This window comes from Branchiostoma belcheri, unplaced genomic scaffold (assembly GCF_001625305.1).
Source record: "Branchiostoma belcheri isolate BF01 breed outbred unplaced genomic scaffold, Haploidv18h27 scaffold46, whole genome shotgun sequence".
Taxonomy (NCBI): domain Eukaryota; kingdom Metazoa; phylum Chordata; class Leptocardii; order Amphioxiformes; family Branchiostomatidae; genus Branchiostoma; species Branchiostoma belcheri.
In genome coordinates, this window is record NW_017804087.1 from 1493882 (window position 1) to 1520344 (window position 26463).

Here is a 26463-nt window from a genome sequence, read left to right on the forward strand (position 1 = left end):
AAAGTGCATGTGAAACTTTTGCAAATGTGACCTCTGCTATTTATATCAGTCAAAAATATGAGCTTTCTTAGTGTCCTGCTGAGTTTTTACGATCAAGATGTTTGCATTTAATTACTGTAAAATGGAGAAACTTTTGCAAAGGTTTTATTTCTTGCAGGAGGGTAAAATAAGGTTTTTGCTTTTTTAGTTTTTGGAGTTTGAAAAAACTTCTGCTATACAGTAGACCAGTTATTAAAACACATATTTATGGTATTGTGAATTTATGATGAAGGGGTCACCATGAAAAAAAAAATACGCGAAAAGTTTCGTGACTTACAGTACCAGATAGATGGATGCAGCAATAGTGGATCTGGAAAAGCTACTGTTTACAAAGAAGGTTTGCATTTGCATGTCACCGATTCTAACTTGACACAAACACTTGAACATTCTTACTAATACTTGCAATGAACAAAATGCCTTCTTCAAATAATCTTCTTTTTAAATGACTCTCCTTTCAGGTTGATATCAACTTTTCTTTATTAATTAAAGGCTAAATGTTTACAGGCAGTGCAGGCACTGATCATAAAGATCAAAGAAAATAATATCTGATTATGTCTTGCCTTAAAAAGGTTAAGTAAAATACCACAGTGAAGTTTCATGACAACATCATTTAAGTGTAGGCTGCAGGGGTATTTAGATCAAGCAACATGTTAATAAAAGTTGACACTGCCAAACTTCTGGTTTACCACACATGTACATGTAACAGCAAACTGTGTACAGAAACAGATATGATGTAACGAAAAATTCAAAAATAGTATGTACATTGATACACCTGCAACCTTCTAGGATGTAAATCTATACAGATATTTTACTGTGTGTGGATTTGCATCCTGTGGATTTGATTTGGGAATTACATTTCAAGGGGATTTACTATCAAAAGGATTTTCTGGATTATCAGAAACTCCCATCATGCCCCCAGGTGTGAGGGGAGTACAGGAGATGAAACGCAGGGGCCACCCCCACCACAGGAATTATGGGTACCTGTAGTTATCCCACACAGGAATTAAGGAAACATATCCCTAGCCTGGACCCAATTTACACACGCAGTCATTTTATTTTTTTACACATGCATGCAAAAACCTGACGTACTGTATATTTGTGCAAGTGTACGAAAACTGCCCACATCAAATCTTTTCTGCGTGTAAATTGGCCTGCTTTCACGTACAGTTTGGGGAGCTACATATATACATTAGACCATGAATTGACCACACCCAAACATTCAAACTAGCTATGTCTGACCTACATCAGATGACCCAAAATAACTTGTCATTTCCTTTTCACTAGTCATTCACAAAAGTTCAGATTTGCCCCACTTTTTTACTGGTGGGATAATAGTATGAACCCAAGACCCCCTAGAGTCCAGGAAAATTGCCAAATTAATTCAAGTCATGTACCAAGCAATTTTTGAGCTGTCATGTTTTGATATGCAAGCAGGTATCCCAAGGAATAGCAGTATCTATTATACAATCTGAATGATTTTTTAAAAAGTTGTAACACATTGAAGAACAGAACAGAAAGAAATGCGTCTTCAACGGCTCAGCACTACTATAAGTTCAAAAGTGTGACCTTACATGTGAACCAGAAGCAAAAGTCAAGGTGCTCAAGTAGTTGTTTAAGAGGTGTCAGTATGAAATAAACAGCAGTAAAACAGGTTGCTAAAAAATGTCCTCTAATCGTTAATTTCTCTACTACTTAGAGGCTATCTGTCCAATTTTAGTTTTAGTTTTAAGAAATGTCAGAGTGAAATAAACAACAGTAAACCACTATGAGACAAAATGTCCTCTAGTTGTCAATTTCTCGACTATTTATAGACTATCTGTCCAATTTTAGTTTAAACTTTTGGGCTGGGAAATGTCACTTGTCTTTGTAATAAACAAGCTTTAAATTTTCCTGTTACTAGTGTTAGTGTGTTTGTTACATGTTTAGGTCTATGGTAGTTATAACCTTTCCCTTAAAAGTTCAAAGACATTCAAGGCTCTATCATTTAGCTGTTCAACATTACTAAACAACTGAGTTGCAGTGCTGCATCTGTAAGAAGTCGGTTAGACCATGCATCTTTTATTTAACTCTATGGCATAGCAAAACCATCAACAATTGCAAGAAACAGTCTTCTTAAAAATATTGTTTCACATGCAGTATGTTGACCTTTCATGACAATTTCAATAGACTTAAAGTTCTATCTATATAATTCATTTTGACGTCCATAAAAATAACTGATTTCCTGAACACAGCTGAACGCCAGCAGGGAGGCTGGTCCACCACAAAATCAGCCCATTATCGCATTTTGACCGTGAAACTGGCTGATCCATTAAATAATCCTACCCTGAACATTCCTATCCTTTATTAGCAGGCATGATGAATGCATTTCCCCAGACAGTCTGGCCCAACTTGACCCAACATGTCAGGGTTTTCCCACAACAACAAGGTCATCCCTCCTGCTAAGAGGAGGAGTGAATGAACACTTTGTTTGGTGTAATTCCAAAAGGGCTTGATTGGAAGCTTTGGGAGATTGGAACGTCTCATCCCTGCCAGGGAAAGACAAGCGTGGAAAATGGTGGGTTTAACCTCCATTAGAACAGAACAAGCTACCATTGCCAAGAGGACAGCAATTCATCCCAATGTCCAACTGCTACCGGCCACCAAAAAGTCGACCACAGCATATCCAGAACAGGAAATACAAAAGTTCTGCTGCAGTACCAAGGGTAGATGCTAGAAGACCCAAACACAGTACCTACCCACATACCAAATATCATCACAATCCATCCACAGCTTCTTATAATTATGTAATTGGTGGCCAAAACATCCAGAAACACAGACTGACTGACAGATAAAAAACAGTATCTCCATTTTAGAGGTAATTTCAGCTGACCACAGTGCGTTGAATAAAGAGCTCATATAACTAACCACAGCAGTACTCAGTAATTACATGTAGATCCAAATTTCTTTCTTAGCTATTCTTTTTTATATATTTTTTTAAATTTTAACTTATTAATCATTAAAACGTCTTAGAAGTGTATGTAACGGTCGTAAAATATTGTGCCAAGCAACTTCAATTTTAAAACTGAGTCAGACGTAATAATGAGGACCTTTTGAAGTTGTACTAAGTAAGTTGCTACAATGATTTTAGATCCGGACATAAACCTGGATTTGATTCAAGAAGGTGGACACACGTTCCTTATTTGTTCCAGCTATGAAATGGTCCAGAAATTGGGCCAGATTAAGATTATTGCATTTTATAGTTCTTTTGGTAGTAAGGGGCTATAAATAATTTCAAGAACTTTCAAGGAAGGAAAGATAAGAACTGCTAATGATGATCCTGGATTCAATTTCCTAATTTGTCATGGCTATGAAATGGTAACAAGTAACAGAATGACAACAGTGTTCCCTATGTGTGTATAATGTCATGGGGGAGGGGGGCTGTTACCCAATACTACTTGCAACTAGCGACCTCTGTAGGATCCAGACAGTTTAAGTTACAGCCCTGACTGTGTTCAATGTTAAAATATACAGTCTAATTAAGAAAATACTACAGGCCAGTAGTAGATAATGTAATATGGGGATATTGTGCCAAAAATTTGATACTGATACAGAAAAACAGGTTGAATGAGGTTTAATTACAATGTTAACAGTCACACTGTCAACTTTGTTTGATTTTTCAAGTCCAATCAAGGCTACATATGGTGACCTATGTCCCGCTGAGCTTGCTTTGTTTGTTTGACTTTCTTAGAAAGAAAATATAGTTGTGTCATCCAGTTACTGTGACTGTGTTGCTAAACTAAATGTTCTTTTAATAAATGAGATCTAAATCTTCAACTTGGATACTACGAGGAAACTTTGTACAAAAATGGACTTTTGACAATAAAAAAAGAAAACAACAGCCTTGCAGTACATATGTAGCTATAATAATTGTAGACTTTGGGACAGTTATTTTCAATAAGTGCAGTGGTTCGCAGCTTAAAATCCCATCCTAAGTAAGGACTGCAACCCTTTCCAGTAAGGTGCAAGTCAGGTGAGAGACACATTTGGGATGCTAACCAAAAAAAACTAGGACCAGTAGGTAGGAATTCTCAAACACGGTCTAACAATGTAAAACTGACATGGTTTACAATCTGAGTTATTTTGAAAATCAGGAAAAATTGAAGCTTCAAATCTGGGACCCAATTGACTACATTGGTGTGGCCCTTGGACAGAAATTCTGCCCAACCCAGCACAAACAAGACCCAGTTTCTCAGGTCAGATCAGATGGCTATATGGTCCACTGTTCCCTTTTTGGATACATTCCTTTGCCCATTGTGGTGTACCAGACTAATTGTCAGTTTTGTGTGTAAGTATGCCAAGGGAACCACAGGAGGTAGAACAAGCAGGGATGGATTTGGACTACAGGCCTATATATCCTGATATGCTATACCAGACCTGTCAACATGGAATGTGAACTTGTGGTTTGAACCTGAACTGATACTTAAGTGATCTCCTCTTCAGCTACGAAAACTCTTTGTCAGACTAGAGGACTCATGAAGTAGGCAGATCTCTAGCTGTGTCTGCAAAGTTCTAGCCAGCATTGTCTTTCCGTCATGTCATTTGACAGAATTTTGCTGAGCCATGACAGATAAAATGTTCAAAAAAAAATTAGATGACGCAAAAAAGGCTGGCTAGAACACTGGACATCTCTAATATAAAAAGGTTCAGTTGTAGATTGCAGATGAGAAAGAGGAATTAGAATTTTCATCCATTTTTCTGTCTATCCTTTTCTTCCTTCTTTCTTTTCATGATCCAGTTTATCCCCATCAGTCTTACCTCTTCTCCAGCGTCTCCAGAACACTGCTGTTCCGCAGCGTTGGGGTCCTTCCTGATCAGCAGCTCTTGGATGGAACCCTGTCAACACAAAAGAGTAAAATTTCATGAGCACCTTTTCTCAATATCTGACACATTTTTAATTGAACTTCGACTTTTGGGTGATCTGACCCCCAGTGATACACAATATACTCGTTGTAGTTTACTTAATATCATACCCACCCACAGAACTTAACTTAACTGTTTTTCACATTATATAGCAGAATGATGTGTTGTTGTTCCTTGTTCCACATTATCTGAACGAAAACTTTCTTTTCACTGGTGCAGATTGCTGTACAGTTTTCCCGGTAGCTCAATGAACATTTGAGCTGCTCTTCCAATCTTTTAACTAATCCACTTGTATTATAGAAAACATTTTGTTACTGGCTGCTGGTGTTCATCATGTCATTGATTGATGCTTTGGCTCTTCTAAAACAGGGATCTAAGTTGTTACAAAAGCTTTGGGCTCTTTTTCAGAGAGAGAAGTCAGGCATCTCTTGACATTTAGTTTGTGTGCTTCTTCCCTACCCAAGCAAACACGACATGCTTCCTGCCAAGCACAATGTCTGCTATTTGCTGAGTAACTGAAGTTAGAACTGGGTCAACTTGATTTACTGCACAAACTTTGAAGGACTGTACCATTTATAATGAACAGTTACCAGTGGGCGAACAAAAAGGAGGAAATTAGAAAGGGAATATTCTGACAATATATTCTTGTTTGAAGTCATCTTGACCTCCTTTTTGTACAAAAGGCATCCAATGCAATTTTAGGGCCACAAAACATATTATGAAATCTGTCTGATATTGACATTTATTGTTATTTCTTAGCAAATTTTTGCTAAAATCGCTTTGGGTGCCTTCAACTCAAGCTTGAAGCAGTTTAAATTGGTTTCTTGCTAGATACAATGCTTTATTTGTTGGTTGACAATTGCAAACGTTTTCTTGCTAAAGAATTCTACTACAGTTTAGTTCCGTTATTTTCTTGTGCGTTTTAACCTTTTCACTCAGCCTCTATTTCTTTTTCATTAACTGCCTTCCATTTGACTTTAAGTGGTTCCTTTCCCAATTACGAGAGGTCGGAGATTTCGCACCCTAGTGGCAGCCTGAGGCGAGGAATGGATACTGGGGAAATATTTTCACCCCCTGTCTACAAGTCTGGACAGAGAGGTCGGGCGAGAAAGGGTCAAAGTAGGGTTCAGTGACACTGGCTCTGATGTCAAGGCAAAAGTGTCCTACAGAACACCTGGAAACAATGATCCTTACCACATTGAGGTCTCGTTATGCAATTACTGTGTGTAGTGTCTGAAACAGTCCAGTCTAAAAAATGACTGGCCCCAAAAATGTATGTTTTTGGTCAATCATAAATTCCCTTTCATTGATCCCACCTGATTTCAAAAGGATTTGAGATGAAAGCTTATTTATCATTGACAGGATTAGGTTGGAAAGTTTCGGCATCCGAGAGAATGTGGAACATATACCTTGTTTTTCTTTTGTCCTGAGTACTACAGTCAGTCACTGTCAGTGTGAGAGGGCCTCTTGTGGATAGTAGCCAATTACAGTTATGAATACCAAAAATATTGCCATAGCAAAGTCATATTCAAGGTAATGGGATATCTTTTCTGGTAAAAATATGCTAAATCTCTGGTGATGTCAGCATTAGTCATTTTTGCTTTTTTTATTGTCAATTGTCAAAGATGAACTTTCGTGCCATACTGTCATCTACACGTATATGTAAAACATTGAGTGTATCAATGTATTGTACTGTACATGAGTTAGCATACTGTCTCAATGAAACAGTCATGCTTGAAGTTTGTTTTTTACACCAGTATTTACACCAGAGATATACGCACCGTAACAAATTTGAACTGTTACACACTGGAAAAGTGAGCCAGGGTGACCAGTGGCAGTGTTCCATCAGGAATTTCAGAGTGGTACAAATCAGTGTATCATGACTAACACACTGCACATTTACAAACAAGGGAGCATGCCTGGTATGGCACGGGTGACCTTAGCAACACAGCCTGGGGGCCCCTCATGTCTGGTGTTGGTCCGAGAGGTCAAGACGGTCATTTCGGAGGTCTAGTGTGGCCGCTGGACACACGGTATTGGGAATTGGAGCTGATATTGCAAACATGGGAGGAATTTGGGGGGCAATATTTGTACACGTTAGAGACAAGATACAAAAGGGCACAAGGTCTGGTGACCTAGACATCAGTTGCCAAATTTGCTTGTGTCAATCTAGGCATGACCTTTGAGAGTTCAAGTAAAGGCTGACCATCCATTTTTTTGATCGTGACATGAAAAGTGGCCTTCAGTTTTCCGTTTCAAAAGAAGTTAGCTCACAGAGAATTGAACTGATCCGGCACAACTTTGATACCTCATCATTCTACCTTTACCAAAAGAAACATCTTTGTAGCATCCGTGGGAAGAAAAAGGTGTTTATTTGTTGTCTTAGACAGGTGACTGACAACAAAGAAATACATCAGGATGCACAGTACACATTGCTTATTTACCAAGAGACCTCAGATTGACAGAACTGAAGAGACTAAGACCAGAACTGTCCAAATTGTCAGAAACATTGTCAGGGAAGAGGATAGATGATGTTTGAGTATCTCTTTTTCATCTGGATGAAAAGGTTTCAACAGGCAGATTTGGGTCAGGAAGAAGACATCACTCTTAGTCCTTTCATCAATTTTCAAGAAACACTCCTCTTCAAAGTCCCTTAAATGAGTCTTTAAGAAATGTTTACACACTGAAGAATTTGTGTCCATTGGAACACTTTGGAATATGTTTACACACTCAAGGAAGTGTTCACTGAAACACTTTGCCATCGGAGTGTCTCAGTTCTGGCTGTGTAGGCTGGGAACAAATCTATTCATGGATAAATCAAGGACAAAGGCAGCTGTCAGGAAATCTTCAACAGACAATTGGTCATTACTGTCTACCAGTGCAATGGCCAAGTGGGTAGAGCCTTGCACTCAGTAGGTCATGAGTTTTATTCCAGGCAGTCATATGTCAAAGAGTTTGAAAACAGTACATACGGCTTACACTGATGAACGTTTGGGAAAGAGACACCACTCAAGTGGACTAACCCCCTGCACAACTGTGTGGCCTAAGGGCTACAGAAACGGAGATGGGTGCTGCCCTAAGCACCACACTCGGGTGCAGGAAGGAACTTGAGTTGTCTATAGTGGTTTGATTCCCTGATATGGGACAAAAAGGTCATCATGGCTTTTAATCCGGCCTTCTTGTTTGCCCACTGGTTGCAGTTCTTTGGATGGTCCACTGTTTATTGTACTTCTCAAACAGTCTTGGAATTTTTCCAACATTGGACTTGACCTGTATATAATAGTGTCTGTCTACTTTTCACCGGAGATAGAATGGGTAACAGGCTAACAGTAACTGAGTAAGGTGAAGTTGAATGAAGAAACCTCTCCTTTAAAGGGACCAAAGTTAATGGCCTGCAGCTGTTTTCATGGTACTGAAAACATGGTCGTTAAACTGTCTTCCAACGTTTTAAAGTCCATCCAATATTGTCAGCACCAGCCATTGAAAGTCTGGGGGACTTGTTCTTTCCTGGTTGCCAAAGATGATAAGTACAGTACATGTATACAGAACTGAAATGTACCAGTATACGTATTGTCTGGTGGGTGCTAGCCCGGATGCCAGGCTGTTTCCAGGGCATAGATAGCCTGGCTCCTGGGCTCAAGAGCCAACATGCCCCCAAGGAAATTTTCTCTGATACAATAAATTAAATCTATATCTGAAACATTATTTCCAAGTACAACCACAAGTAATATATAGTCAGATTGTAAAAGGGATGGTATCCAGGAACATGAATAAATAAAGCCTCAAGAAACAAACAAACAAACATAGGTTTGGACATTGTTAGGTTTGCTTGGTGTTACCCTGGGAGCCATCCTCGTTGGTCGTCGGGGAGAGTTAGTAAACGCCGCGGGCCCTGGTTAGCCCGTCCCCGGCACACGCCCTCCCCGCCCTACGCTGGGCACCACATCGTTGGGTCGGAGGGCCTAGGGGGTTTGCGTAATTACTATCAGCGCGCGGCCTAGAGGGTATCCGCATAGGGTTTCAGCGCGCGGCCTAGAGGGTTTCCGCATGTGGTGCCCAGCGTAGGGCGGGGAGGGCGTGTGCCGGGGACGGGCTAACCAGGGCCCGCGGCGTTTACTAACTCTCCCCGACGACCAACGAGGATGGCTCCCAGGGTAGCTTGGTGTTGGGGTGGGGCATCACTTCTCTCCAAGCAAGGTGTAGGCTTGGCTTATTTTTGACGTGTTTTCAGGCATTCAGGCTTTCTTTATTGTACTGGTATCTTTTTTTTATGCCAGCCAGGAAAAGATTTGCTTGGAGATGAGGGCAACACTGGCCTTGATGCCTGATTCACAACAGTTTAACAGTAACACCTCTGGTTGTTTTAGTAGGCACTAGTGTGTTTAAGAAAGAACAAGAGTTGACTGATTGGAGCTCAAAAGTAACATCTACCTGAAAATAAACAAACTCTGCTAAAAATCAATAGAAACATTTACATTTAGTACTGACTGCTGACTTGCAATTCTGTCACAAACTGGATAGAATAAATTGATAGCTTTTTTTTGGCAGGCTGCTAGAACGTCTGCAGGTGTAAGTTTTCCGTGCTGGTTTCCTTGTCCAATTCCTCACGTTCTCGAATTCCCTGAGAATTCCTTCCAACCTTTCTCACAACCCACTCTTTCTGTAGAACATAACTCAAGACGTGAGCGTTGTAGAAATTGTCACCAACACATGCCTTTTCTTTCTTTAACTTCTTGAAGTAAAAGTTAATTTTGTGAACCCCTTATCCCAGTGGCAGTTGCTTTCTAATTAACTTGTCCCCTGCAGTAAATCTAATTAAAATAACAGTAAGCCACCAATTGCTTCATGCTGAGAACTGTCTATCACATGTACAGCTTTTGAGAGTGAACTGTTACAGTAGTCTCCAAGCAGATGTGACAGTCTGGCATTTCTGCATTTTACAGTTTCCTTTGAAAGGAGTACTAAATGCTGCAAAAAATTAGCAGCACTACATTATATCTTATACGTTTTGGCCCTTCCTTCAAAGGAGTACTAAATGTTGCAAAATAGGTAAAATACATAAAGAACGAGCAGGATCCTCATATCTGCTTGGAGATTACATTCTAGACCAAAACTGTATTTTATCACCTTGTGCTCAAACAAACACAACAAAGCAGGTAAAATATATTGTTTTTTTTTTGTGTCAATCGTTTGTGTGAACAAATACATGTACTGTATTATAATAAAGCATACAATGAACAGCTGTATGAAATTTAAAATCTAGATTGAAAAAGCAGTCTTCCATAACCAATTTACCAACCTTTAAAGAATTTGTCATGGTATAATATCATGCCAATTAAAATCTTATGATGTACAATGGTTTTCTGTGCCCCTTTCAGACAAGTGAGCATCTTCTTTCCCACAGGATTTCAGAAGGACTCCAAAAATTACACACCGATTTCTTGTGGGGTCAGCTGGCAGTCAAAACACAGTATGGTTTCAACCCCAAAGGACCAGTGGTCAGTCTGTCCCACCCAAAAAGTCTGCCCAAAGTTGACTGGTCAGCTTTTTCCCATGAAATAAATAACTTCGTAAGTCGCAGTTGTAGCAACCACCATAAGATAGTGTGGGACAAAATCTCACAGATGACTTAATCAAAATTTGAGCAAAAAAGCAACACAGTGAGATGCAATTTCATGATAATAAGAATTTGCTCTAGATGTATCAAAAAACTTACAAGAAACCAGTATGGGTCTGTAATTATTTAAAATTGGATGGAAGTAAAAGATAAATATGATTATTACCTTGACTCATTATTTAGCAACTTTATTTGTTTGTTTGTTTTTTCAGTTTTCTCAAACATGCAACAGTTTGATAAGTAAGTACGGGTAACTCAGCAAATACAGGAGCTGATTAATGCCAAATTGTTGCTCCTTTCATTATCCTGCTAATCAAGTGATTGGTTCAAGGAAAGGCAACACAATTACTTGAGTACAAAAGTCATTGTCTCTTTCAATTGGCTGACAAGCTAATTCAATTATAGACAAAATTCATTGTCTCTTTCAATTGAGTGACAATCTAATTCAATTATACTTTTTATAGACAAAAGTCATTGTCTCTTTCAATTGGGTGATAAGCTAATTCAATTATGGACAATCAACAAACAATGTGTGAATTGGGAGATGACAGACCCTAATCAGATTACTGTAATTTTCAGCCTTTGTCAGTCCATAAACAAGTCACAGTGTGTTCAGATCAGCCAATAGCTTTGTAGCAATGGATCTTTTGTTTTCTTGATTACAAAAATACACATGTACTACAGTAGTTCAGCCAAGCACTAAATACAAGTTATCAGACATCTGACATTTTTTATCTGTTGGTCCTTACTTTTTGTTTGCTTTATTGTACAAAGAGAAGCATGGTGCTTGCTGCAGTCTTCCTCTCAATAAAATGATATAAATAAATCCAGGCTGTCATACGTGATGAAATATTAGCTGTCAGAAATAGCCAGGGTTCCGTCCTGACGCTATGTGTGACGTCTGACTAGGCCAGTGTCATATGCCATCAGAATGGAGAAAAAATACCAGTACAGCTTTGATGTTACAGTCCAAGCAGAAGTAGGGCTTGTTTGAGCCATTATTTTATGAACTTTGTCGGATGTTTGACTTTGTCAGCTTATCTCTTGGGTACACCGATTAGGCCCAAAAGCTTCCAAAATAGGAAGCCCGATAAAATGTCCAAAAGTGCCTTAGAAAATGTCTAAAACAAACCAAGCCTCTGCTTGGAGACGACTTTGATGCCAGGCATGCTAAAAATCTGGAAGTTGCCTCAGAGCTGCGGCAGTGTTTTGTCAGCATTAGAACAATAAATTCCAATAAAAATGTGCAAAGGTTTAACATCCTGGAGGTAGATGTACTTTGAACATTTGGTTGCCATCTCTACAGTCTGTGCATGAATGCCATCTGTTTTGAACCTTTAAATAGAAAGCCAGGAGCTGATTTTATGTTTTTCTCAACAAAAGATCTAATAAAATTTCAAGTCTGCACATCTTGTTTTGAGCACTGGGGAACAGAGGCTTGTGGCAAGGAAAAAGAGGGAGGGGGGATTTAGTACTACATAATGTAAGTTGTAACAATAATACTCAAGTAGTTCAAAGAACATCCAACAGAAAAAGGTTGCCAAATTCACTACATTGATTCTTTTATCTTTTAGCACTTTTGAAGCCATTTGCACTTGGTTAGCCAGCAGGGAGAAGGTTAACTTTTGATCTCAATGCATACATTGTACATTATGATGATGATACAAAAAATTTGCATGTTGAAAAACAAGATCATAAACTTGATGATAAAGAGACTTGCATGAAGAAATGAAATTCAGAAGGTTAAAAGATGGTTTTAACTGAATATTGTATCAAAGAAACAGTAGCAGGCATCCAGAGGTCTTGCCACAACTGGACATTTGACGAGAGCAAATTTGTTGCTAAAGTCAAGCCAAAGCAAACCTCAGGCTAAACGCCTACATGATAAGCCTGACACCAAAGCTGCTCTTTCAAAAGGTCAAATACTTTTGCAATGTTACACTGGGCGGTCTGGGAGACCTCAATTGCACTTGCACAGCGTCCTCCTTTTCAAAATGCCTCCGGTTTCAGAAGTCCCACCAAGATGTCTATTCAGTTTTGGTAGCTGCCTGCGGGGCCTATTGTGAGCCAGTAGCTCTGTAAAACTGTTTACTCAATTATGGCGACATCAGTTCCTGAAGTTTGTGCCCTAAATTTTGAACAACATTACATTGACTCGAAGTCATTGAGAATAATCATGATTCAGGTCAAGAATAAGATAAAACATACTGATTTTGATACTAGGTTTTGAACCTTGAAATCTAAATGGGGCAGCAGCTCTTGAAAATGGTGGCAAATACATGGAAATGGACCTATAAAATGGCTCATATCATTTACAAGCAGTTTAATTAAATATACAAGTAGAGGAAACTTACCTGACATAAATACTTCTTGAAATCATAAAAAAACACAGCTGATACATCCAGTCAAACCCCTAAAAATTTGTTACATCAAACCGTTTTTTGAACCTTTTCAACTGTTTTTTAACGTCATACTGTTTTCTGAACATTGAAACGGTATTTTTGTGTACAGTGCCATGGACTAGACCATACAAGACTGATTGATAGTAGTATAACCAATTATTTGAAGGAAATAAACAAGAAGAAACTCACCAGATATTTTCCTTCCTCCGCAGCTCCGGCTTGTCCGACAAACACGGCAGCGGCTGGCGCAAACTCGAGCTGCGACACCGTCCTGTCGAAAAACTGCGTCTCCCTCTCCTCGCAGTTGTAGTACAAGGTGACGGCGTTCCCGCGGATACTGAGGGAAAATCTCAGCCATTCTCCTGCGGTGGTCGGAATCGTGAACTTGGCCACCTCCTGGGTGACTTCGCTGTTTCTCGTATCCGTGTAAATGAAGGTGAGGTTCTGTAGCTCCTCCCCCGATCGCCCCTTGCCGGCGTCGGCGATCTTCAACCCCAGCTGGATCACCGTTTGGAAGGAATTTGTGACGGCGAACAGAATCCCTCCCTCCTGGAAGTTGGGCCTGGTGGTCACCAGAATGGAGAAATCCTTGTAGAACATATTGGGGAAGAACGTTCTGGCAAGCCTGCCGATGTTGGCCTCGCTGCCGAACTCGAACGCGGGAAAGCCATCGTATCCGCTGACGAATCGTATGGGTGTCGGGAGGGGCACTCCGATCATCTGCAGTAGATCAATATCCTGTTGTCCTCCGCTCTCTGAACCGAGGAAAGAAGAGAAAAGTTTGGTCAATGGGTGGAGGATATAGCTAGCCAACTCTTCAGTCACCACCGGATCCTGCACCGGGGAATACTCCTGCTCGAGAGGGAAGAGTGCCTGTGCGTGCGCTCCGGCAATCCTAGCGTCGCCGCTCCTGAGAAAAAAGCATAACAGCACTGCACAGCAAAGGTGAGGAGCTGCCCCCGCCATGGCCCTTAATTGTATGTTATAGAACTGGAGAGCTCAAAACTTCACTGCCTAGCAACGATTGGGCGGGTTGGTTCGGCCCGCCTCCTCTGGCTGGTCATTCGGTCCCCCTCTGCTCCCAGCATCTGATCAGGGATACCTTGTTGTGTCTGGCACCCTGCCCAGAAATAATACCAGAACTGTCATGGTCAATCCTCTCCGGTTACAACCCCCCCAACCCTTGACCTCAGGAGGGGGCGTTTAGCCGGCTAGTCGTCATTTATGGAAACGTGGACTATATTAGTGGTAAATTCCTCTCACGTCGGAGACATAATACGATAATTATGCCCAAAGGTGCTGTAGCATATGTCAAGTATAACTGGCAACACTAGGGTGACATAGGGTGGCCCTCAACCCCTACTGTTCACCCCTGGCACTCAGTAAGAAGAATAACTGCCCCCTGACACCCTGAAAAACAAATTAGTCACGCTCAAACCACAACCTATAGCCACAGTATCCGGCTGTGTACATATACTACCTGTCATACCTTTACCCCCCACCCTAGGAGAGAAGTTCCTGTAGAGGGTTGGGGGGATGAGATGTCACACCTGTGTCTTATCTGTGTGGTGGCTTCTGCCACAAGACTATCCATCCTTATTATATGAGTATAAATGGGACCCTTTCGGATTTTTTAGTTAGTACAGTACTAGAGTGGATCCCAGGTCAAATTCCATACCTGACATTTTAACTAAAGTTGGACTCCAGGGTCTAAAAAGTCATTCTGGATGTCTGTTACCAAGTGTTAGCCTGGATGCCAGACTGTTTCAAAGGCTTACACTGCCCAGCTCCTTGGCTCCAAGCCCCCAACAAAATTTTTCCATAGCCCCACACCCCAGTTTCTCTGAGTATACCTAAGGGTTGGGGGGGGGGGCTGTGGTAAAATTTCCTTGGGGGCATGAGGAGCCATGGAACTGTCAGGCATCCAGGCTAGATGTTTGTTGTCTTCAGTCACTACTAGTACATTTACCACTAAATAATATGAATCAAAGTTATTGAAAACTCTCTGATCTTTGATATACTCGTATAGCATGCATTTTCTGCAACGTGGAATACAGGTTAAATTCCATCTGGGAATCTTAGTAAATTAGACCTTCTAGATGCCTAAAATACAACTTATCCTTCATTAGATCTAGATATGAATCAAAATAAATTGAAAACTGTCGAATCTTTAGAGAAATTTACTACCTTGCACTTGGAATGCAGGTCAGATTCCATGTGTGACATTTTAACTGAATCTTAGTTGGACTCCAGAGGAGCTCAGAAGTCATGGTTTATAAGTCTACCACCCATTCACCCTAGAGCGATAAGCTCTGGTACAAATTAAGCGTGACTTTCAAGGGGAAACTTTCTCCTGTTTGGTCTAGATTCCTCCATGGATGACTTTGGGTGAAGTATGGTGAACTCTATCAAAGGAGCTTTACTGGAAGAAAAAATAGTCTGACGCCTACAACTTATATGTAGACTTTTAAATGGAATAGCAGACATGTGCACAGTTTTACAATGTCACTGCATACGTGTCTTGTCCTAAAAAAAGGGTCAGCATGTCTTTTCCCATGAGCCATAGACAGATAGTTGAATGCACCATTAATAGTTAAGTGTTTAAGTACTGATAAACAAGACAGTGACATGTAAAAACAAATTTTTCTGCAGAAATTTGGGGCATAATCAGTCATCTGTCAAAACTTTCAAGTTAGATCCAAACAATCAGTTTCCTAACATCAGTCAGAGTCTCAGACTATCTGATGGCTTTGTAAATAAAGATTGTGCCAAGATAACAAGTTTTTAATTTAAATTCTCTTATCACTAATGAGGTGGTACATCTCCATCCCAACAGATGTCTCTTCTACATACAGGCTGTTCTCATTGAGTCATAGAAAATAGGTACTAAGCTTCAGTTGCTGATGTTATCTGTGATGGGATTTTTTTTCAAAATCGCTACCTGAATTCTACTGCAATCATATCACAAGATATTACAACTCAGAGGAACTCACGATAAATAAATATCTTCTTTAGCAAGTCCTTTTTCCAATTTCACAAAAGATGGCAGTCTGGCTGGCTCCCTCCCTCCTTCACACAGCTTCAGATTTCAGGCTCCATTACAAGGTGGGCCACCTTGTGTCCAACATGTTGTGTTTTGGCAAGTGCTAATGACTAATATGTATGTGTTGTAGACTCTTGCCAAGGAAAACTGTCGCTAACTCAGGGTTAGACCATCCAACATGTTACCATGTTGTTACACAAAATCTGTGTTGTCTTGTGGTCAATCTTACATTTGGCTGACTGGCCAGTTGGCAGGATATACTGGACACACTTGCCAAAATGTTGAGGTGACGATAACAGAGACTGTTAAAAAATCCTTACTAGCTGTTCAACTCAGAGCATTATGGTCTGTTTAACCTTCACAACCAAAGTTATGAATATAGAGGTCACTAGCAAAAAGGTCAACTCTGAAGGATAACATTTGTAAGAAGCTCTCTGATTGGTTCAAAGTTTTAACTTAAGATGTCATAGTACAAGGATAATTACAGCTACTAACTGTAACTAGGCAATATAAACATAGAATTTACAAACAACTACAATCTTCTCCCTTCTGCTTATGTCATAACTAAAAAAGATGTTACAGAATAAGAAAAGATGTTACAGAGTAAGAGCTCCATCTGACACCATCCCCCGCCAAAGCTAGGTACTCACTTCCACCCAAGTTGAATGGGGAAATAGGTGTTAAGTGCCTTTCCCCAGGGCAAAGAAAACTAAGACCTGCTAGGGATTCGAACCCAGAACCTTTAGATTCAGCCCTGACCACAAAGCCATCTATCATGTCTCACAAGGGTTCTAGTCTTCTGAGATAATGTAGTATAATACTGTATGGTACTGTTTGTTTTCACAAAGGTCCACCTTTCTCAGAATCAAACTTTATTTGAACCAGGCCCGATACTACATTCTGCTGTCTCAAAAAAGATTAAAAAATGATCTCAATAAATCGAAGAATCTGCAACCTAAAATCAAAACCATTTCTGCTGGATAAGAAGGTGAAAGGTCTTGTCTGAGGATATAATTCTTTTGAAACCCTTTAAGAAGTTTATCTTCAAGAAACCTTGAGACAGACTGAAGGATGCCACTTTACCTACAAAGTTCAATGAAAGACCACCTGATAGACATCCGAAGTTCAACCTCACAGTTGCTAAGGATTACAAGTCAATTCCTTCAAGGTGCTTGGCATTCTAACGTGCTGACATCTATTTTCTTAAGGTCTCTGCCATGTCTCAAGGTCTTCAGGTGACTGTCTATAACCTTCCAGCATTACTTATCCTTCCTTAGACACACACCTTTGATCTACGTAATGAGTACCAGAGATGGTTTCTAACATCTGATTAGTATTTTAGTTATCACAGTACTGTAGTCAATATAAACAGACGTTTATGAATACAGACAGAGGTTACCACTAGAAAAAAGGTCAACTCTGAAAGGCCATATTGTCAGACATACATTTGTAAGAAGCTCTCTGATTGGTCCAAAGTTTTGAGATGTCAGAGCACTATGATAAAAAAAAATAGCTATTGACTGCAAGTAGTATAAACATAGAAATTCGTAAATAAAAACAGAGTTTACTCTGAAGGTCAACTCTGAAGGGTATTATTTTATATCCATTTGTAAGAAGCTCTCTGATTGGCTCAAAGTTCAAAGTTAATTAACCATAACCATTGCAGAATTCCAAAGTTCGCTCCTGGCATCCAAATGAGGAAAAAGTACTCCCAGCTATGGCCTGTTGTTACCACTAATATTTATAATTAGTAGTCAGCTACAAGAATATAATAAAAAAATCCTTACAAAACTTTTGTTAACTTTACTTTTTCTTAATTGACTCTCCAAGGAAATCAACAACTTGATGTTTGCATTCTTCACCTTGATTCTTGTGATTCCCTGGGAGGCTGGAAGGCTAGGGTCAAGACACTACTATCATATGATACTTTGTTTGGTCCTTTGATACAATCAGTCTTTCATTCAAACAGAAGATCTGCATTTGTAAACTATTATCCAAGGGAATTAAACATCTAATGTTTGCATACTTGGACGCTATCTTCCACCAGAGATTTGGCCTACGGTTAAAGTGTTGAAGTTATGGTACGTGTCAAGACCAAGTTAGTATACCGTAGTAAAATTTGCGTGTTGCAGATGACATATTTTCTAACACAACTTTTGAAAACTGAAGAAGGGATGTCATCATTAAATAAATCTGTGAATATGAACCATAAATGAGATGTCCTGCAAAGTGTTGTACACAACAAATTATGTTTCATGCAGATGTAGTACATGTAGTACATTCTGCCAACGAGCCAGTGATGCATTGTGTTGACAGCCACTCCAAAGAGTCTGCTAGTGTCACTGTTACTTGTGTTAGTCCTGGGAATTACTGTAAATCACTGTATACTCGTGGTACATGTAGCAAAATTTTGCAGTCTTAGAGAAAAATGGACATGTATATGTTTGTGGTGATGGCAGGTGCAGAAGTAAGAAAAATCTGCAAATTATTTGTTCACGGCAATGATAAATTTGCAGTACAGAATTGACAGCAAAAACCGCAAATATAAAAGTACCGTAAATATATAAAATGATTTACGGTAACCATCTCATGTTTGCACACTTGCATGCTATCTTCCTCCAGAGATGTTGCCCATGGCTTTATCCTTGAATCCCTGATATGTCAAGGTCAAGTACATGTGATTTATTGCGAGCATGTGGTCCTGTCTGAACCTGAGGGTATGGGTTGTTTGACACTGGGGGAGGGGGGCAGTAAACATGATCCATTACTCTGGGCTGAGTGACATTTCTTTTAAACCTAAAACAGGGTTGAATGTTTGTTCTAGGACATCCCCATGTGTTCTCTAAATCTTACGTCTACTACTAGAAGAGCTTTAACGCTCTCCTTACTGCCTAACTCCATAACTGACAAATTTGGTGCCAAAGGACTACCATATAACATTATGAAGGTTACACTTACATGTATCAGAGATGCAATTCAATTCTCACGAAATATATAATAACGAACACAGAAACATACAATATATAATGAAACAGGCTTAATCTTGACATTGTTATTCCAATAACACATTTAAATCCAAGACTTCCAACAAACCGACTTTGAAATTTACTGCAGAAATGGCTTGCCAAATTCAAAGAGACCACAGTTATTAGGTCATGGATACATCTGTCTACAACAGTAATCTAGTGCAGAAAAATGATCTGCCTTCATATGACTCTTATTGCATATATCCTGCTTTGAAGTCAAGGGCAGCAACTCTAAAACAAGGGATGCTCCATTTGAGTTCTTTATGGGGGCTAAAGCACTTCAACCCCATTTATGAAATGGTTGACCCCACTTCCATTTTACAAATCTACTCTTAAAAGCTGCTCTAATAGTGACTTGTAGCATGTTATGATTAATAGTGTTTCTTATAATTTCTGAAATACGTTAGAATCAATCCCTTTAAAAACATAAAATGTATGTTAATATCCTGTGTATGCCCCATCTGGAACAAATGCATAAGTTTACTAATTTTAAAACAGACTTTTAGATATCATTTTCAGCTGAACCTGTGGTTTAGGTTAGACAGAAGATAAGAAAAGACTCTGATGACGCCATATAGATAAGGAGATATACTAATTTAATTTATCTGTTTTCCCTATACCAAAGCATACTTTTTTCGGTGGCGCATTCAACAGAAAGAAATGTTTATGGTTTTAACAGCACATTGGAGGAAGGAACTGCACCTGCTGCCGAACCAGTAATCTATTATGCATAGCACATCAGCAGAAAATCTTGTTTAAGGTTGTGTAAGGTATCGTCTGCAACAGGCAAAATTCTAATGTAATGTTGACCAAACATCCAATGAGAAGCAGACATAGTACGATCTGTCAATAATTCAATGTATTATAATTGCATTATTCTATTTCAATAAACAAGCGTTTACACTGATAAAACGTTTTATAACTACTTGGCACAAGTATGCTGGACAGGACCAGGTCCGACCTGACAAGTAAATCAAGAATGGTGTTTATTTTTGTACAAGATGTCAGAAGGGTTGTGTCCCAAATGCAGGAAAAAAGTTTTTCCTGGGGAGACTCTCCCCCAACTCCTAGTATTGTTGCACTACCTCAAACAAAATTGAGATGACATTAAACAAGTTTCAAGCTGCCTAGAGCACTGGGCTAGACTCCTCCTGAACAGGGGCAGCATTGTGCAAACCCTGTCGCCCGCCTTGAAGAGCTATCCTGGGGTACAACGTGCGTTGGTGCATAGCTAATCACTAAGAAAATCGAACTTGACCCATTGTACTTGACACCACAGGCACACCAAGAAAACAGACCAACATTGTGTGTCCACCCACACACGGTACATGTAGAGGCATGTTATTTTCTGAAGAAAGTAGGACGGCTCTTACCATGGCATTGAAGGATGGAGAGCGGAAATCGTGTGTGTAAAAGCTGATCAATCAATCGGGATAAAACCACTTCAGAAAAACAAACGTTACTTTGTGAACTGACATGTTCATTTAATGCAAGTGCAAAAGCGTGTACAAAATAAACATAGCTGAAAGAGATGTAAATATGGGCCTATATATAACGTATATCAAAGGGTTCCAAATGAGACACTGTGTTCTCAAGTAGATACAAGGAGGTTAAAAAGCTCCTTGGTAGATCATGGCCTATTTTGTCATCATATTTTTGCAGTTCTTCAATTGGCATCACATGTAAAGATCCATACAGAGTCACAGACCCACCTGCTAATACAGAAAATGTGTACAAACACTTCAAACTAATGGCTTTTCTTTTGAGATATGTCTCTGCTGAAGGAAGGTAAAAGATATGCTTGAGAATGTGCTCACACAGGTGTCAGAAGAGACTATAAAGTGTTGGTTTTCCATATGTTATATATTTGGAAAATAGGTCTAACAGGTCTTTTCCACAGCATTCCATATGTTATATATTTGGAAATAGGACAAACAGGTCTTTTTCAAAACACAGAATACAACTGTGTAAACTTTACATCAATCATAATTAAGATAAAGTGAGAATGAGAGCAGGTTAGGTCTGCTGAATATGTTGATACAGGTTCAAACTTAATCTGATAATCTGTCCCTGCCTCTGAACTAAGAGGTTATGGGTTCGAATCCCGGCTGTTGTGGCTCACCCAATACTACTCTGGAAAGGGTAGCAATCATTAAACCGTGGTCAACTGTTCATTTGTACTTGTCGAAAAGAGCTAGAGGAATTTCTCCAGTATGAAGAAACCTGTAAATACTGTACATATCGTCTGTCTTCTCTGTCACGATCAGTGGGAGATTAGCTCAACTGTTCGTTAAGTTTAAGTTCATTGAGCTGAAGAGGTTCAAGATCATCTTTGCTTTCTTTCACAGTCAAGTAGTGCTGACAAAATAATCTACCCCATTCTGAGAACCTCAAACAGTAAGGTTCAGACAAGAATCATCCTGAACTTGTAAATTGTGAACAGGTTTGAATTCTTAGCCAATTCTTCTAGATGTCACCAGCAGGTCTGTTTAGTGAAACGTTTTAGCTAGGAAATGAAAAACAGACTCATGGTAAGTGTTTAGGTAGACAATGGGCGAAATGGCTGCTTTGGTTGAGTGCAAAGGCTTGTCTTTGAACTTGAAGTGTCATTCCTACAGAAAGTCTAGTAGGTGTGATTCTGAGTGAATGTTTTAACGTAGATGTGCTGGAAAAAGTACACATTGCATGAGCATAGTAGCCAATTCATTTCTTTTTATCATCAAAATTTATGAAACAGTTGGGAATTACCTAACAACAGACCACAAAAGGTCAGACACAGGAAGCTGGTCCCATAGTGTTGAATCTTGAGTCTGTTGGCCAGACTTGTAGCATGTTAGGCCTAACTGAGGGGGTCTGTGGCATAATTTCCTTGGGGGTATGTTGGCCCTGGAGCCGAGTAACTTGCCTGTGGACTTACTGGTTCAGAAACTTGTGTGTAGAACAGTATGTCTGATACCTACATTATTGTACATTCCAACCATCCCCAACACATGTCTGAAACCATCCCACTACAGCCTTAACCATGACCCTTCATCACAAACAATTTAGTCACGGTCTACATCTCCAAAGGATGGGTAAGGTTCAGGCCGCTGGATGGCAGGATAGGAATGGCACCTCCCTGTGACAATGATCTTTTCCCTTAGATCTACGGCTGCCCTGTTGATGTGGTCATCTCGTGTAAAATCTACATTTTACAGAGCTATGTTTTCCTCTTTACTCTGGTGACATTGTAATCTCCAGGCAGATCTTTCATGACTGCAAAGACAGTACCATTTGGACAAATCTAAGACATTCTGTCAAATGTTTGAATAAAGAGGGTAAAACTACTAAAAGGGAATAGAATCTGAAATGACAACCGAGACTTGAGTTGATTTCTTTCAAGGTTTTCGAGTCGACCTCTTTTTACCTCATGTAAGGTTCCACGATAGATACATCTTCATTATGTCTGGAGTGGATTCTAGTTCTTTGGTGAACAATTCCACTATTCATCCATCCTAGAGAATCAGTTGTTGATGGATTTTTCTTCCAATTGAACCTTGCAAACATCATGCACCAGACATAAACATTTTGACCTCTCTACCTATGGGTCCACCCAAGGGTCACCCTGCCGCTCAGAGAACACAATTCATTGGTTGATAAAGCGGAACACAGGAGGAAATGGAATCCTCCCTCTTTGGTTGACCTTTGCCCTGGTTTTTCATCACTTGGGAGAAGGCAGAGTGAGAACCACAAGGAACAGACCAAGGGTTATTTCACACTTATTAGCTAACCTTGGAAAGGTCAAACCATTCTTCTGTGTTTGTTCAATACTTTCTTCATTCAGTGTTACACAGGAGGTCATCTTTTTTATGCTATACCTTTTCCTACCCTTTTTAAAAATAATTTTCTGCTAGCATCAAACGTCCATTTGTTTAGACAAATGCCACTAAATTGTCTGATAGATTGGCAAAAATCATCTTGATCATTGGCCAATGAAACCCTTCTCCATTTATAATGATAGCTTATTGACTGTTTCATAAACTTTGGACAGTTTCACGAACTGCCAGTTTTTGTCAACACCTGCCCTAAATGTGTTTTGTATTGCCCTGCCCGGAGGACCATAGCAGAAAAAACAAACAATTTTGTAATGACACCATTTACCATGTCCACAACATGACAAGCAATTGAAACTCTCACATTGCTTTTCTCATCAATGCAATCCTTTTTCTTGTGGTGAAAACTGACTTTGAATTTGTACTTGAACTTCAGCATGTAATTTTCTTTTTGACAGCTGATCCTACTAGCCAATCAGAGAAGTTCACCAATCAGAAGAATTTAATGCTGATCACCCCTACAACAAAGTGAGATGTCCCCAGAACCCCCCAGAGTATAGAACCAACCCCTTACCCTTCTTACCTACACCTGCACAACTGTCCAAGCAAATAAACACGGACCCTGCAGACCCAGACAGCCAAGTAATTAGTAATGAGGGATCAAGTTCAACTGCCAGACAACAGCTAAGTGGGACGTGTATTGGGTTTCCAAAGAATGTCCTCTACAACTCATTAGATACTCACGCGGCCATGATTGAGAAAATACCACAGCTAGGAGATCAACTTCAAGAGCAACACCACAAGGAATCTCCTATCCAACCTACAAGACAGTCAATCTGCCATTTATGAAGAATTTCTTTAATATGTATTGCACTAATTGCCAGAGGAAGTCTGTATGAAGCTGAAGACAGTACCCTTTGGCTTTTGGGAAAAAAATTGGGTACATTGAAATTTTTTGCCACTTGTAAATGAAGAACATACATTCAGATCGTTTGCCAGCAACATACAATCTAAACATATGTTCTACATGTAGCTTGTCATACATTAAAGCAGGCCAATTTAAATGCAGGAAAAATTTGACGTGAGCAGTTTTCACACTGTCTGGTTTTTGCCTGTGTGTAAATCAGGACAACATCTAACTAGTGAGATCTTCCTTCTCTACTTGATGAAGAGGTCAGATGTTAACTTTCCAGAACACTTGGTCAAGGTAACAACTCTACACTGAAGAATAAACACAATCTCCAGTTTAAATAGCAGCTGAGGATTGTTTGATCTTCCTAAATGACTTAAGTCTGTTCATTATCCTGTAGTACATCAAGTTGAAGGAATGTAGACTGGACTTGGCATCTTTGCCAGTGACTCTAAATCTGTGTCAAGGCCATGTGGCCAACACCTATTGGGTGGAACCAGGCGTATATGATATAATTGTATTATGCCCACTAGCCAGACAATACTGACCTGCTAGGGTAGGCATTTCGCATCGAATCTGTATTGGTTATGGGTTAAGGCAGCAAGGAGACAGTTTAAAAAGACTGGATTCTAGGCTAAGGTTAAAGTAACGGCCAGATGGGAAAAAGATGTAGATATTGCAGATGCTTCTGATCCCTAAAGACACTAAAAAGGAACTGACAGAAGAACAATCATCAAATGTCCTTTTGGTTCAGATGAAGGTCAGACGAGTTCATCTTCATCCATAATTTGGGCTGTTCCATTCACAAATTAGGGCAAATAGTGACAAAATGTCCTAAAAAAGACAAATGAACAAATTTATATAGAGTTACCAGTGATACAATAATCTTTAAAAGGTTTTAAAGCTGTTGTTGAAAAGACCACTATCATTCACTCACACTTTCAATATTCTAAATCATCACTCCCCCCCCTCATTTTCATGCTCGTGGAACAGCCCTATAAGCAGGTGCAGCTTCTCCCCAGCAAATGACATTGACCTACAACCTTCAACCCCACCTTTGTCTCTCATGATATAAACAGTGGATGCCCCCATGTTGTTTTACGAACTGTCAATTGATAGAGGCCTTCAGGCCACACCACGCCCAGTCACTGTTAATTCTGTCTTTATTACACGTGCACAGTAGTCTACGTATACATGGCTTGGTGGTTGTCAACATTTCTGCATTAACAGTAGTTGTCCTGTCAAGTTCATGACCTTGGAGGCCATTTTCACCTTGACCTTGACTTTTCCTTAGCTGGAGCCAGAAGAACACCTTACAGAGCAAAATTCCACAGTCACGGGGTGGCCAGACTACCAGAGTATGGTCTTCATTTTAGGCTGAAATTCCACATGGTAGACACACTTTGTATATGTAATTACATGTGTAGGTACATGCGTAAAACCTCAATATACAGTTTTGGCCAACATTTGGGCAGAATTCGTGTGAAAAGCTTTAATTAAAATGTTTGAAATTACTGTCAACAGACTGGTTTTGCTTAGGGTCTTTCAGACATTGACAAGTCAGACCACCCTTAGCTATAAATAAAGCTACATTTGTTCAATCTGTCTTTTGACCACCCTTTGCGACTCGGGATTCAGACAAGATGTCATCTTTGAACAAAAGCGGATTGGGCCATTTTAGACCGTGTCTTGCTGTCTTTTATTCTACATCCTTTTCGTATGTCTGACAACTTCAAAAGTTTTGTATGACAGCGATTCAACATGTGCATTTTTGAAGTGCATCTGTTTTGCATCTCGTATAGCCAATGTTGTCGTCTTTTGGCAGAAAGAATTTTAAATTCTGCAGCTGATACAACAAACTTGAAGGAAATACTCCATCATAAGCATTCTTTATGAAAGACCAAAGAAATGGAGCCGAGTTGCAAGTGTACACATTATAACAGCTGGCCGGAAAATGATAAAGTAGGATTATTTTGTTCTCACAGTCTATAAAGCATTACGATTCACCAGGCACAGAAAACTTTACATGTCGATTCTATTGCGTAGAAGTGACCTATTATGTTCATCAATTCATGGATAACTTACCAACAATGCTTAGAATTAGACTCAATTTACAAGCAGGCAAAAATCTGACAGTACAAGAACTGTGTACGCACAGGAATGTACGAAAACTGTGTGTGTTGAATTTTTCCGTGTGTACATGTAAATCAGCCTGCTTTGGTCGTATGCCAGCCTTGGAGATACAGTACAATCTGAACACAGGCCAATTTGCACCCAGTAAAAATATGATATATGCAGTTTCTGTATACCGTGTGTGTACGCAGTTTTTGTACCATCAGGGTTTTCTTGTAAATCAGGTCTTAGAATCAGAATGCGCCAGTCAGGATTGATGGTGAATTATAAAAGGCATGCACACCCTCTTAGGTGTGAAACAGGATCCAGTTTTCATCACTTTAAGGTGGTATGGAAGGGTGGCTGAGGACTTTGGGGACATCCTAAAAATACTACTTAGGATTACCTATGGTCATTGATTTTTTTTGTGTGAGTACCTTAGTGCAAGATGATAATTTATGCAAATTTTGATGACGTAATCATGACGTCATCTCGAGTTATGAGCCACGCCCCCTTTTTAGAAAAATCAATTTTTCTGGCCAGCGCTTTGGTTTTTATTCACCATATTTTGTTGAAAGGCACACGCTAGTAATAGGAACAAAC

The 26463-nt window shown here is 39.7% G+C and overlaps 1 protein-coding gene across 8 annotated transcripts in view; it reads right to left on the reverse strand.

Moving 5' to 3' along the window:
* LOC109478941 (collagen alpha-1(I) chain-like) overlaps positions 1-26463 on the reverse strand; it is a 111151-nt gene that overhangs the window by 31080 nt on the left and 53608 nt on the right. For 6 of the 8 annotated variants that reach the window (XM_019780752.1, XM_019780754.1, XM_019780753.1 and 3 more), the window contains exons 1-2: positions 13147-13923; positions 4834-4911 (exon numbers count right to left, since the gene is read on the reverse strand). In XM_019780752.1, coding sequence (XP_019636311.1) covers positions 4834-4911; positions 13147-13923 — 855 coding nt within the window. Of the gene's footprint in view, positions 1-4833; positions 4912-13146; positions 13924-26463 lie in introns of those variants that run through there. The other 2 variants (XM_019780755.1, XM_019780756.1) reach the window with 1 other exon arrangement.